Source organism: Lygodium microphyllum, chromosome 24 (assembly GCF_053477565.2).
Source record: "Lygodium microphyllum isolate KBCC chromosome 24, Lygodium_microphyllum_v1.1.10, whole genome shotgun sequence".
NCBI lineage: Eukaryota > Viridiplantae > Streptophyta > Polypodiopsida > Schizaeales > Lygodiaceae > Lygodium > Lygodium microphyllum.
In genome coordinates, this window is record NC_141158.1 from 45,118,115 (window position 1) to 45,132,713 (window position 14,599).

At 41.8% G+C, this 14,599-nt stretch overlaps 1 protein-coding gene and 1 long non-coding RNA gene across 2 annotated transcripts in view; one reads left to right on the top strand and one right to left on the bottom strand.

The window, feature by feature from the left end:
* The window catches only part of LOC148015029 (uncharacterized), a 57,918-nt gene extending 44,064 nt beyond the window's left edge, over positions 1-13,854 (top strand). Inside the window, exons 7-14 of the mRNA XM_087664932.1 lie at positions 703-1,061; positions 6,896-7,420; positions 7,506-8,760; positions 9,298-9,657; positions 9,744-9,981; positions 10,075-12,770; positions 12,879-13,015; positions 13,287-13,854. Coding sequence (XP_087521058.1) covers positions 703-1,061; positions 6,896-7,420; positions 7,506-8,760; positions 9,298-9,657; positions 9,744-9,981; positions 10,075-12,770; positions 12,879-13,015; positions 13,287-13,671 — 5,955 coding nt within the window. The 3' untranslated portion in view covers positions 13,672-13,854. The remainder of the gene's footprint in view (positions 1-702; positions 1,062-6,895; positions 7,421-7,505; positions 8,761-9,297; positions 9,658-9,743; positions 9,982-10,074; positions 12,771-12,878; positions 13,016-13,286) is intronic.
* Positions 1,002-13,942, bottom strand: LOC148015030 (uncharacterized). Its single transcript, XR_015688302.1, has 3 exons — positions 13,841-13,942; positions 6,916-7,212; positions 1,002-1,070 (listed from the first exon to the last, which is right to left on the bottom strand). It is a non-coding gene; the product is annotated as an uncharacterized LOC148015030 (long non-coding RNA).
* Between the last annotated feature and the right edge of the window lie 657 nt (positions 13,943-14,599).

Below are 14,599 nucleotides of genomic sequence, written 5' to 3' on the forward strand. Positions count from 1 at the left end.
ACGTAAGGATTAAACCTGATCTGCACGAGGTTTCAGCTGTGAAGACCATGGGGGTTGCATTAGAGTCCCCTGAGGAATAACCACCTACTATCTCCAAACCTTGCTGGTCTTGTGGCTGTGTGTGTGTGGGTTCTTGTACCCCATGAGGCTCCGAACTTGCTGGTCTTGAGACAGCAATTGAAAGGAAGGGAGAATCAAAGTGGAAATGGTGGAGATGGGAGGACAGGATCAAGGAGGAAATTGCAATTACTGCTTTAATACAGGGCAGCCAATGCATGGGAGTGGAAGCCATTGGTGGGCTGAGTAGGAGCAAAGAGGGCAGATTGAGGTGACAGGAATGCTGGGGCCAGTGCTGCAGCAACTGGCAGGTGGTGCAAGGGGAGCTGGAGGAGGTGGCACAACACCTAGCTGGAGGCAGAAGGTGGCTGGGAGCTGGCAGGTATTGCGAGAGGAGCTGGAAGTAGCAGGTAAGAAAGGGATGGGAGAAGTGGCTGAGAAGAGGTGGCGGGTAAGGCAGCGAATGTGGGAGGGGCTGCTGGCATCACCCAGAAACAGCAGGCGGCATTGCAGCAGCAGGAGGGAGGAGCATCAGTTCTGTATAGAAATTCATTGTTCATCATTTTTCCAATGTGAGATTAAAACCACAAAATAGTCCAAGTAATAATTTGATCGCAATTTAGTTTTATTTTCCTTCCTTTGCAGGTCTTGTTCAGTAATGATTTTAAAAACTCTTTGGTACAATTGAAGTCCGTTGAGAAAAGGAAAAGAGTTCTACAAAAAATTCAATTCCTCTCATCGGGCCATCATTCTTCACGATACAAGAAGAAGTTGGAACCTGCAATGGCCCAAACAGATGGGCTCATAGAGATACACATAGTGGCCAATCTTTGTCTTATTTGGAGCATCGATGTAGAGAGGGATGGAACTGTGAAACAAATCATTAAGCTCTGGAATATGGTCAGCTTCTCAGACCTTCCCAAGTACATGAAACGTCTAGATGCTGCTTTCCAAGTGTATTCTCCACAATATATTGAGCGGTGCAAAATCCGACGTCTCAGCAGGTAAAGTATCTTCTTTACCAATGCGAATCCCCAAAAAAAGTAACAAAATATAGCATCAAACAAGTGATAATATATTATCATACAAGGCATACCAATTGAAATGTGCATTAAAGATGGGGTGGTAAGGTAAATTTAACACTTCCATTTTTATAAATAAGCACTAAAATAAAATTTTAGTGTCTACATAGAAATTGACATAATTAGCACGTTGCTTTAATGGGGGAGAGAGAAAGAGAGAGGTAATGAGCTCTAGATTCTAAAAATGTATACATAAGAGAGAGAGGTGACGAGGTCTAAGATTCTAAAAATATATCCTGCTAGAAATGTTGCTATTTTCTTGGGTTTTTTAAAGCTTTAATTCCTTAGCTAAAACTCTTCTAATCCTCCTTGACAAAGAAATGCTAAGGCCCCAACTAGGAGGGCCAGGCCAAAAAGGTAACAGAGCCCCTGAACACCTGGTCAAAACAGGGCTTTGTCTTTTACAAGTGATGGTGGTGGGAAAAAGAGAGGAAATACAACCCAGAGTCCACTCCATAACATACTTTATCTTTGTATTCCTCTACCAACCTTGCCAATCTCACAAGTCTACTTATTTTATACCAGTCGTATCACAGCATAATCGTTGAAAGACTTTCCACATAAGTTCTCAAGCCCCATTTCATCAGTAATCCTCATTGGTGTGTGGGTTGTGTGGGTTGGTCCTCTTTGGAATGTATGTGGGCCCAATTCTTCTTCGGATTCATGTACATTTATCATCCATATCCATTGGTGTGCGAGTCAATCATCTTTGAATTTTGGAATATATATGGGCGCAGTATTCTTCAGGTTCTTGTTGCACACCATTGATGATGGACTGGACTATTCCTATGCAGACCTGCAGTGGCTAAATTAAAAGCTGCCAGCAGTTTGTTTATATCCAATCTAGTTATCACCCATGCAACCTCATCTTTTGAGAGACATCATAGCCAATTGGGTAGCCCAAACAGTTGACTATCCAATCTAGTTATCACCCATGCAACCTCATCTTTTGAGAGACATCATAGCCAATTGGGTAGCCCAAACAATTGACTACCTGGTCTGTGGGAATAATCTTTGCCAGCCACAAATCAAAGTGCCACTGATAGCTTTTCAGCTCACAACAACTTTGATCTAGTAAAATTGGCATGAAGCCAGGAAAAAGCCATGACTGAGAGAGCATGTATAATTGCTCAGAGGGCTGTAGCTGTTTTCCAGGGGGGACAAACCTGGGCCACAAAAAATGAGTGCTGTTCAATAGCATAATATCATGCAAAGTACCCAGGTAGATAAGCTTGTGAATGTATAATAGAATTGACAGCCTTGGCATATTGACTTACCCAGCAACCAAGAGGTTGAGAGCTCACAACCAAGAATACGTTGAGCAGTGCAACCTTGCTAAAGCTAATGAATAACATGCCTTCTAAATTAGGGCCAAAACCCACCCAGTTCGTAATGCCAACAATGAAATCCCAGTGAAGAGTGTCAAAACTTTGGGACATTTAGCAAGTGGGGTCATGTGCTTCTATTACATTTTCACCTCCTATTAGAAACACAATGTGATACTGCTCTATTCAATAGAGTCTCAGAAGCTTCTCTAACTTGATACTCTCTACTATGGCCTCAACTTGGCAACCACCATACTTCTCTAATCTTTTGCCCCCCCATCTGCTCTTTGCCTTCCACCTCATCATGAAATGAATAAATAGGCTCGGCTTTGGTGGCCACCATGCTTCCCTATTTTGCCCCCACATCTGCTCTTTGCCTTCCATCTCATCATGAAATGAACACGCTAGGCTTTGGCACCATTTTTATTAATGGCTATTATTTGTTTGAGACTTTCCATACAAAACTAAAATATCTATAGATTGTGCTAATAAAATGCTTGGTTGCATGTGCATACAAACTCAATAATTGTATCATGTTAATAAGCTTATATCCCAATTATACATAAACGCACTTGGATCAAGTAGGCCTCTATAACTTTTGAGCAAGGTGAGAGCATCAAAATATTTTGTTGACCACAACTTGATAGACCTAGTATATAAGGGTGAATCTCCCTTTCCAAGCTACTCTTTGAGGAACTTGACATAAACAACACCATTGGGATATCTTAATGTAACGTACCCACCTATCGACTGTCCAGGCATGTTTTTAGCAGTCCATCGAGAAACGAATCTAAGCAACGCCACCCGGTAGTCCCATGGAATATTACAGGGTTTGTCGCCTAGGGTTTCTTGAGTCCGCCTCACAAATGTTCGCGGTCGAACCCACTATGATCGACCTGAAGTCTGGATTCCTAGTAGTCAAGGTTTCCTAACAGCATTCTAGCGTCATTTTCGAACATCCTACTTTACGCAAAGATACCCAAGCCGAAGCAGACCCACGCCACACTTGGTTCAAAGAGAATGGGAAATGAAAGGGATGCACCGCTCAACCTCTCTACCCGTAGGACATAGTCCCATTTCGGTCCCCTAAAACGGTATGAATCAGGTTTTTATCCTAACAATTTCTAGGGGTCAAACATCGGTAAAACCTTGTGAGAATCCCAGTTCTCTAGGACCACCTTGCCGTAGGACGGACCCATCAGGGGTTCTGCCCCACCCGCTTCCCTCAATAGGCGTTCTTTAGTTATCTAATTAGGTCCTATCACATTTATGTATGACATTTAAAATTAGCTTCCTTAATTAAGACTTTTAAGAAACAAGGTTCGTTCATGTAATTTACGACATAGACACGAAAACAGGGCAATCAATCCTTTTGGTAACCAAGTTCCTTAACTTATCTTCAAGTTAATCTTTGTCTCCTGCCCATACAAGAGAAATTATGTATCCCACCTGCCTTGCAGAAGTAACTAGTCCAAACGACATGGCACCACAATTTGCATCCTTTATCTAGAATAGGATCTTCCAACACCAGAGACGTTGGGCCCACGACCGTCTTCAACTCCGTTCCGGACTAGCAAGGGGTGTCCAAAGCTCCACCTAGCCCACAAGCGTCCTAGGAGTAAAACATCATTTCTGTGGTTGGCCTTTTCACCACTCGACCTTCGGCCCGTGAATCAAGCAGTGTCCTTCTCGGATTGAGAACTGCGGTGCAATCTTGAAGATGATCCACCCGCGCAAAATATATTTTCCTTAATTAATCAAATTAAGAATCAAACACAATCAAGGCATTCAAGCCTAACATCATCTTTCAAAAAACATTCCTTTATTCCCATGGCAACTTGTCAATCACAAACCCCTGCCATGCATTTATCATCAAACATAAGCACATAGAATAATCATCCAAACTACAACCTAACAATCAATTAAATGCAAGAGCAATAAGAGTGTTGTTTAATCAACCAACAAAAACAATGGTATTTTTTTCCAAACATTGCAAGAATAGTCGTAATAACCTTTCCATCGCATATTTGATCTCCCCCTTGGGACCAAGAGCGATTCTATGTAAAATTTACTTAATACACCCTTCTTTCGGCTAAGGCATATGTTAAGGTTTCAAACATTTTGCAAGACATAAGTTCTATTAATCACTTACATTGATCGATAACCCAGTCTTCTTTCCAACAAGTACAAAAACATCGGTCTTTCCTTTGACTTAGGGTTTCCTAATCCTTGAGCTCTTCATTTGCCCTGGAGTTGTTGTTGATCTAGCCCAACCTTGAATAGGAATGATAAACATAGTAGCATGACAATGGAGCTAATTGTGTATGTATGTGGACTTGTATATATGGGGATGAATTGGAGCTATCCCTATGTCACCCCATCATCTCTTCCTCTCTACTCCTTATATTGCCTTTGTTACCCGCAATGCCTTGAAGTCCCTCTATTATTCTTGGCTTCATTGTCGTCTTCCATTATTATACCACTGCCATCATATTTGATTGATACTTTAGCTACCAATCTACACCATCCGAGCCTAATAAACATGATTGTTGGCATCATTAACTATATCTTTTGCCTTACTTAAGATAGCAATTTCTTGAAACCTAGGCTTGTCTCCAATATAATCCCAACTTCTTTGATTGGTTTACAACAAGGCTAACTAACACAAAGCCAAATCTTTCATCTGCTTTTGTTACCATGCCAAATGCATCTTCATCGAATATTATAGAATAGAGTGACATATATGAGCATTCTAGAAGCAAGGATATGGTAGTATGCTTGAGACTTTAGACCCTAATCCCAAAGCTATTGATGTCTCTACAAAATCCACCCAGTACTTAGACCAAGTTGAGCCATTTAAATCACAAATTACTTTCGAGGAGGTTTCTTAGACTCGCTTATAGATCAATGCTAGAAAAAATACAAGCATCTTATTACTTACCACTGGTATCGCAGTTGAATTGGCAATGATGCCCTCGCCTGGGGCTTCGTTGCTCGTTGAGAGATGGCCATCTGCACGTGACACTTTCCGCTTAGGGGCCATCCTTGGGCTTCTCCTCTTTTAGACGCGACTCGCACAAGACTTCAGCAGCCACTTGCTTGAGAAGAGGGGCAATTGGGGAGAATTTGCTCGCACATTAGGAGATGAGCTCAGGGAAAAGGTAAAGGAGAATATGCGTGTGGCCACCCTCTAAGGAGGGAAAGAGAATAAGAACCTTCTTGGAAGGTTCTCTCTCTCTCTCTCTCTCTCTCTCTCTCTCTCTCTCTCTCTCTCTCTCTCTCTCGCGTACACTCACACTCTCTCTCTTTCAGTAGCAAGGGGGAGAAGAGATGGTATGTCCTTTTTCTTTACGATTTGGGGGGGGGGGGGGGGGGAACATGTGGAGGAGGTGGAGTGGTGGTAGGCCCGTGGTCCCCCCCTTATCATCTTCTTTGTTGTCTTCATAATCTTCAGCTTCTCTCTCACTGTCGTCGTCTCCTTTCTTGATATTATCGCCTTCTTCGTCTTCCTCAGTGATGCCCGATCCCTCCATGTCGACGACTCCTCTCCCCCTACAACATCGTCTTTTTCTTTTCCCCTACATCATTGTTGACGGCGTCGTCGTCCTCTCCCCCCCCCCTCCCATTCGGCGACAAAAGGGGGGGGAGGGGAAAGGTTTTAAAAAATATTTTCAATGAACGTTAATAAAAAGGGGGGGGGGGGAGGGGTTTACCGCGGGCGGGGAATGTCACACTTAGGAGATGACATGATATCAAGGACTATGAAGGCAAACATACTCTCCTTCAAGGATAATTGCCTCCTCATATTCATAGTCTTTATTAACAAAGATACAACTATCTACCCACAGCTTGCATACAAGCAACATCAACATTCTAAGAGATACAAGCCCAAAACCCCAAGACAAAACAAAGAAACCTTGAGCATATACTCAACCAAGGAAGCAACCACATGGGAGACTCAATGACTCCACACCCATAGCTTCACTTGACCTTCAAGCATGAATTTCATCTACTACCCTTAGGTAGGGTCTTCAAGACATTAACTCTTCTCTTCCCATGAACTTTGCTTCTTCTTTCAAATTGACTATGTAAACCTGATGTTGATGCAAGAAAAGCAAAATCCACTCACTATACTCCATGACCATATAGCACACAAGAAACAACACTTGAACTTAAGCATACGCCATTACCCAACCATAGGTCTGAAAAGGGACAAATCTCTCCTCAAGACCATACATTCCACAGCAGTTGCACGTTATCTGAAAGCTGCCTTAAAGCACGAAAATTAAGTCTTATATTTCAGTTACGTTGTGTTTTTTGTTGTGTGATTCATATATTCTTTTTTTTTGCTTAACATAAAGAGTGAATAACTGTTTCTCGTTTTAAAGAAAGAGAAATAGATTTACTAAGTCATTGCCTTTCTCTTCATAGCGACAAAAAGCTCACTCTACCAGCAGAATGGGAAGATGATAGAGACTTTGTATGGTTGAAGCCTCATAGAAGAGGCTTTGCAGTAGAGAGTAACATCCCGTGCCAACCCTCTCGGGGTGATGACAAAAATCTTGAAAGGTCGAGTGTCAATGAGAGCCTTTTACTGATGAAATTTTACTCTCTGTCATCGGGTAATGCCAAGCAATTGCTGACAGCTCAAGATGGGCTAGAACTGAACCTACCATTTGAAGTCAACAAGGAAGAAACCATAATTATTCAGCACCCGTCAAGCTGCTTTGTACTGGGACGATCAGGAACTGGAAAAACGACTGTTCTTGTCACAAAACTCATTCAAAGAGAACAACAATACAAAATTTCCCTTCATGGACTTGAAAACAACAATTCTTTCCAGAGAGAAGTCAAGGAACAAAGTGTTGAAAGCCAGAAATATCTAAGACAGATTTTGGTTACCCTCAGTCCAGTTTTGTGCTCTGCCATCAAGCAGCATATTGATCAAATCAAACGGTACTTTTCTTTTGGTGGATCGCATTTGTTGCTAATTGTGTTGTTCCTTATCATAGCTCTACTTGAAGCTTTCTTCTCTTTTTAGGTCAATGTCACAAGCAGTGGAATCAATGAGCCACCAGGATTCACCAGCCTGTGATTTCAACCTAATTCTTGATAGTGAGGATGAGAATAGAATGCTGGGTTTCTTACCAGACAGTTTAGCTGATGTACCCAGCACTAGCTATCCAATGGTTCTGACATTCCAGAAATTTTTGATGATGCTAGACAACAGTGTTAAGTGTCCCTTTTTCAAGAACAAACCACATAGAGGTCTACAGGAAAGAATTGGAAAGGAAAACAGTTGTATAACAGCGTATGGAAGCCCAAGCGCTTCCAGCAAAGACATTGACTTCGATCACTTTGACTCTGAATACTGGCCCCATTTGAATTCCAGCCTTACCAAGAATTTAGACTCATCTACCGTGTTTACAGAAATCATGTCTGTGATAAAAGGGAGTATACAGGCAGTCAAGTCCCGGGATGGGATACTTAACAAAGCATCCTATGTGTCCTATGCCACCTCTACCAAGGAGAACAAGTTTGATGCAACAAAAAGAGAGAACATTTATAGTCTTTTTCTTCAGTATGAAAAACTGAAGAGAGAAGCCCAAAGTTATGATATTGCAGACCAAGTGGGGCATTTGTATAAACAGCTATGTCATGGAACATATTTTGGTGACCAAATTGACTTCATCTACATAGACGAAGTCCAAGACTTCACAGAAGCACAGCTCTCTCTATTTAGTTTTGTCAGTTCCAACATAAAAGATGGTTTTGTCTTTGCTGGAGACACAGCCCAGGTTATAACACGAGGAGTGGACTTCCGATTCCAAGATGTTCGGAGGTTATTCTACACTGACTTTGCAAAAGCAACTGACCACATTGAACACAGCATGGAATGTGTCTCTGACAAAAAGAAATCAACAAAGTGCACACAGGAATTTGCCCCCACATTTTTCCAGCTCAAACATAATTTTAGAACCCATATGGGTGTTGTCAACATAGCTAACAGTATAGTTGAGCTGCTTTACAATTTCTTTCCCCAATCCATTGACAAACTTGATCAAGAGACAAGCATAGTACATGGGGAACCACCAGTTTTTTTGAAAGCACAGGGACAAGAGCTTGTAACAATGGTGTTCGGATCCCGTGGGGATAGACAGAGAGAAGGGCATGATTTTGGAGCACATCAAGTTATTCTTGTAAGAGATGAAGATCAGAAGAAACGCCTCGTTGATCGGATAGGATTGAAAGGACTTGTTCTCACTATAAATGGATGCAAAGGGCTTGAATTTCAAGTAAGTACCTTCTTCATGAGTGAATCAGCTTATAAACATGTTCATTGCAGCATTTCAACATACACAAAATGACTGCTGCATGTACATATTCAAGTGACCACACGAATGCAAAGTTCCACAGCCAATTTCTATGCAACTTGAGAGGCCAGCAAAGATTGGACCATGTATTGCGGCTGTTATTTTTCTTCTTAAGCATTCCATGAATGGATAGTGTTTATGCTTGCATGTATTTGATGGAGCAAAGTATTGCCTCACGACTTGTTTAGAGAGTGAAAGATAGATGACAGCATGTATCCTTCTTTCTTACATGATTCAAAAGTTAAGTTACTGACCCTGAGCATTTGGAAGAGAGCCGATGCATTTGTGTTGAGTACTTGCATGAGTGTACACACGCACATTTCTGTAAGTGTACAGGTGACATAAGCAAGGTGTAGAAGTACAGGTGTGCACATGCACATTTATCTAGATGTACACCTGATGTAAGCAAGGTGTACAAGACTCAAGTAACACCTAAAACCTTGATGCTTGCTTTTGCAGGATGTTTTGATATATAATTTCTTCTCAGGCTCATTATTGCAGAATAAATGGAGGGTCATCTATGAGTATATATACCAAAGTAAAGCGGGCCAGACTGATACTCTGAAAATGGAGTCACACCCTTCATTTGATCCGAATAAGCATAACCTACTGTGCAGTGAGCTAAAGCATCTATATGTTGCCGTCACTAGGGCACGTCAACGACTATGGATTTATGAGGAGAATGATGAATTCTGTAAACCTATGCTACACTACTGGATGCATTCTGAACTGGTTGAAACCAAGTTACTAGATGCGTCTCTCATTTCAATGATGGCAGCAAGCAGCACTTCAGAAGATTGGAAGAAAAAGGGCTTTGAGGTCAATTGTCATAAAAGCTTTAAAATTATAAAATACAGTGACCTTTGTGTATATATGCTGATACAATCACACTCACCCTTTTGCAGCTTTTCAATCGTGGACAATATGACATGGCAACACTATGCTTTGAGCGGGCGGGTGACGAACATCATACCAAGCTGGCTACAGCTGCAAATCATCAGCAAGCTGGTGAGAAGCAGCTTGTTACAAATCGAAAGGCGGCCATAGCGAGCTTGAGAGAAGCTGCTAGACTTTTTCTTTCACTTGGAAGAGCAGAGATGGCTGCTAAGTGTTTCATCAAAGTTGGAGACTTTCAGAAAGCAGGTACCATGCCCTGATATTTCCAAGTCATTTCGATTCTTTTCTTCTCCTGTTGCAGCTTCTCCTTTTTAAATGTTATGTGGGTTTCTGAATCAGGTTTCACTTACCTTCAGAATTGCAAGCCTCCAAAGTTTGAAGATGCCGGTGATTGCTTTAGAGAGGCAAAGAACTGGATTGAAGCTGCAAAAGTATTCTTCAAAGGAAGATGTCTAAGGAAATGTCTGGATGCATGCTTCCTTGGGGAACACTTGGAGATGGGGCTATCCTTTATCAGAAAATGGGAAGACAAACATGTGTCTCATAATACAGAAGCTGGGCAGGAACCCACTAGGATAGACAAGGAGATTAAAAATGAATATCTCCAAGACTGTGCTATCCTTTTTCATCAACGGCACAATGTTGCAAACATGATGATGTTTGTGAATATGTTTTCTGATATGACACTGAAGCGCACATTCTTGAAGACGAGAGAGTATATTGATGAGCTGATGGGTATTGAGGAGGCAGAAATGAACTATTTAGAAGCTGCAGAGCTGGCACAAATGAAAGGGGACTTCAATCATATGGTGGAGTTGCTTAGAAAGGCGGGTGACTACAACAACGCTGTTAAAGCAATGCTGTTTTTAGTACGTAAAGATGTGCTGTGGGCAGCAGGAAACAGAGGATGGGGTTTTAGAAATTCTGCAAGACCAACACGGCTCCTTCAAAAAGTCAAAGAGCTTTCACAGCTGGCAGCAAACAGTGTAAGCCATGAAGCTCAAATTGAGATCAACTTGATGTTTGCAGAGCTTACAGGCCCTCAAAGTTTCAAGAAAGCAATGGAGCAAGTGAAATGTCATACTCAGAGTGATATTAAAATCAGGCTTTTTGCAACTTGGAATGCTATTAGTGCACCTCTTAGTATCTCAAAAGATTGCAAACAGGATGTTGTAAAATTCCAAGAGACGAATACATTGTTGGCTGAGTTTATTAACACATGGCATGAGTGGCGGAACATCATCCTTAAGTGTAAGGCTTTTCATGGCATTCGCCACACCTGTTATGAGTTTTTTGCTGTGACACATGATGAAGCGACTGACACTTGCATAGTTCATGAGTGTGAAGCATATTGGTTACAGTGCACCAAGCAAGGTGGATCACCAGTGCGACGACTCTCTGTGCAAGAGTTTGCCATACTAGCTGCACGATTCTGGGATGAGCAGTTACATGAAAATGATGATAGACTTATGCGATTGTGTACAGTAAACTTGGGCAATCAACTGAGATCACTTAAAAGTTTCCGATCTATCCGTATTGTTGAAAAAACCAAGCTGCTTCTAGAATTAGCAGAACTGTCAAACATGCCATGCTCCTTCAAGGGCCTGGAGGCCTTCATAAAAGATCTACATGAAGAACTCCTTTTACTTCTTTGGCCTCCATCCCGGAATCTGGTGGATATGTGCCAGATTCAGCAGCTGCGTGAGGACACAAGGATTGTGAGAATGCTTGATCAGATAGGTGATATGCTTATTTCAAGGGGTAACCAACCTTGTACACAAAAGGAAACCAGCCAATTGCTTTTGACATCTCCTTTTCTGAGTGAAGTTTGGAAAAACAAATGTCTGAGTAGCTTGGCTGCAAAACTCAGCTTCTGGAAAAGTGATATCGTGTGGTCTTGTGATCGTCTAAAAAGTGATGCTGAGTTCTGCATTGGGAACTTCATTGTGCAGTTTGCAAATCCCTTGATTCAAATGTTTCATATGGAGGACTGGGAAAATGTTGAGGGATACATCACCCTATCTGTGTTTGTAACGCTCTTGGAAAAGGCTACAATGATGGCATGTGCATGTAATACACTGCTTCATAGAATGTACCTGCCACTAACCCTAGCTCTTGATTTCATGTGTGAGAAAGGACAAAAGTGCCTCTTACAGAAACTTCTTAATTATGAAGGATCTTCAAGCCGGGAGAATGAAAGTACTTTACCGCTAAGGAAAACAACATTATATCTCCTCACCAAAAGCATAATTGATATACTTCTGAAGCTCCTATCTCAGCCCAATGATATAAAGGCCTGGCTTGCTAAAGATCAAATGGAAATGCATGTATCTGCAATAACCCTACGGCTTCTCATGCTCCTGTTTGTAGTTTGTGTGAACTCCAGGCAGTTATTTCTTCACAAAGATGTACTAACTGAGCTTCACAATGGCATACTTCAAAAAGATCCACTCACTGAGCTTCATAAAGACATACTAACTAAGCTTGACACAAATACACTGGATGAGCTTCACATACATCTATTAACTGAACTTCACAGAATCTTCATGAACCATAACCATCCTGTACACCGGCACTTGCCTGCCATTTTCAGAAGCAAATGCCAAAAAGCATTCTGGGCCATTTGGCAAAGAGGAGCTGGTGTTAATGAGAGTGTTCGGCACCTTAAGCAACTTCTTGCAAATGCACTGCCCAGTATGGGGGATGCTTTGGTAATGACAGTGCGATGTGAAAATGAAATGTGCTGTCAGCTGGAAAATGGCATCAAAGCTGTTGACTTGAGAAGCAACGGTGATATTTTCTGGAAAGTGGCAGCTCTAGCTGGAGTAGGAAGCTTGTGCCAAGGTGTTGTTTCTTGCAACACACAAAATGATTTAAGGCCAAGAGATCACTCGGTACAGGAACATGGTGTACACCAGCTCATGGAACTTGATTCGGAGGACTTATCGACCAAACGTGCACAAGATGTTCACAAGTCCTCAAAGGGGAAAGTAGTATACAACACACACTTCCCTGACAAGGTTTCTGATCTTGAGGTGAAGGATCGTATCTTCTCCTTTATTTTCTAATCTTTACACAAACAAAAGACCTTCACCTTTGCTACAAACTCATAACATTCATTGAGTCAAACTTTTCTCCTACAGGAAAGTGCCCATGGCCACCTTGACAAACATGATGTTGTAACAATGGATGTCAAATCTGAGGATGTGAGTGATCTGTTAGATGCACCCAATGATATCAGAGAGACACTACAGCAAGAAATGGCTTCCCTCAATCCAAGGTACAATATGTGGGAAACCCACAAAGGATGGATGTACCCACATGCACTCTCAACCACATGTATCCCACTTGCATTTTGCATAATGTTCTAAACCACTGGAATTTTGCACTTTCAAACATATATATCCCACTTGCATTTTGCATAATGTTCTCGTCCATTGGAATCTCTAATTATGGGTTTGCAGCATTGGGTGCTTGTGAATTGTGTGGAGCATTTGTGATGGCACGATGTTCCTAATTTTGGATGCCGCTATCTTTTTGTCAATTCTAAGCCATGAGGAGCACACACGTGATCTTGTTGGCTGGCCGGAGAAACTTGTGAAGAGCGGCACGCTTGAAGATGGAGCTGATCATAGCTGTGATGATGGTCATAGGGGGAGCATAGAGGCAGGAAGAGGGGAATGCTGTGAAGGGACCGGCAGCAACACAAAGGGAGCTGATGATATTTGTAATGACGACCACATGGAGAACACAGAGGCAGGGAAAGGAGACTGCAGCGGAGCGGCCAGCAACAGCAAGGGAGGGGGTCCTAAGCCCAAAGGAGGTAACAAGAAGCAATCTAATTCTAAATCTATGCCCAAAGGCAACAAAAACCCAGCTGGTTCTAATTCTTCTAAGCCCAAAGGAAAGAACAGAAAGAAGAACAAGGGAGGCTAATACACAGGCCGTCCCTCCAAGACAGTTCTAATGCAACACCTTATTATTGTGAGCAAATGTTTATCTGCGTGATTCTCTCTTGCACAATGCTATCAAAGCCATTTGGTCTCTGTCCATTGTCATGACTCATAACAGCGTAAGGTGGAAAGAGGGACAAATCTTACTCTACCTGAAGTAAGCTGCCCAGTGGGGTTGATGCTTGACCGTTTCGCAGGCTGCTAGCAGAGACTGTTTGCCACAATCTTTGTGGTTAAAGGAGCATAGGTGGACGATGGGCCCGGTGTTCACGAAACCCAGGTTTCGGCTGATGTAAAATAAATTGTAGAAACTAGAGCTCCCCACTAGTACCCACTAATACCCGCGCCGCGGGAGTTCATCCAACACCTACACAGGCACCAGTGCCTATAATAGGGTGCTGTTTACACTTACACATACACACACACACACACACTCTCTCTCTCTCTCTCTCTCTGTGCGTGTTAGGACCTGCACAAATGTAAATCATTAGGATGCTTGTAAAGAGATGGTATAAGCCACTTGTTTTATCAACTCGATGATCTAGTTCTAATCTTTCTTTCTTATTCCTATACAAAATTATATATATGCTCGATCGTCATGAAATATATGCATCATAATTTTGTAGATCTATCACTTGTACGATATAATTGTGTGTGTGTGTGTGTGTGTGTGTGTGTGTGTAGCACTATGTATTTGTTGTCTGTGAGTGTTGATGTAAACCTGTAATTTTTGTATCATGTTGAGCAAGGGTCATAAGGATTTTATTCTATCCAATTGTGTAAACCTCAGAAAACCTCAAATTCTTTTTTTTTTCAAAATATACATAGCTTGTATATGCACAAACTTGCACATACACACATGGTTGATGAACTTATTCATCAATTATGCACATAGTACAATATTTACAATT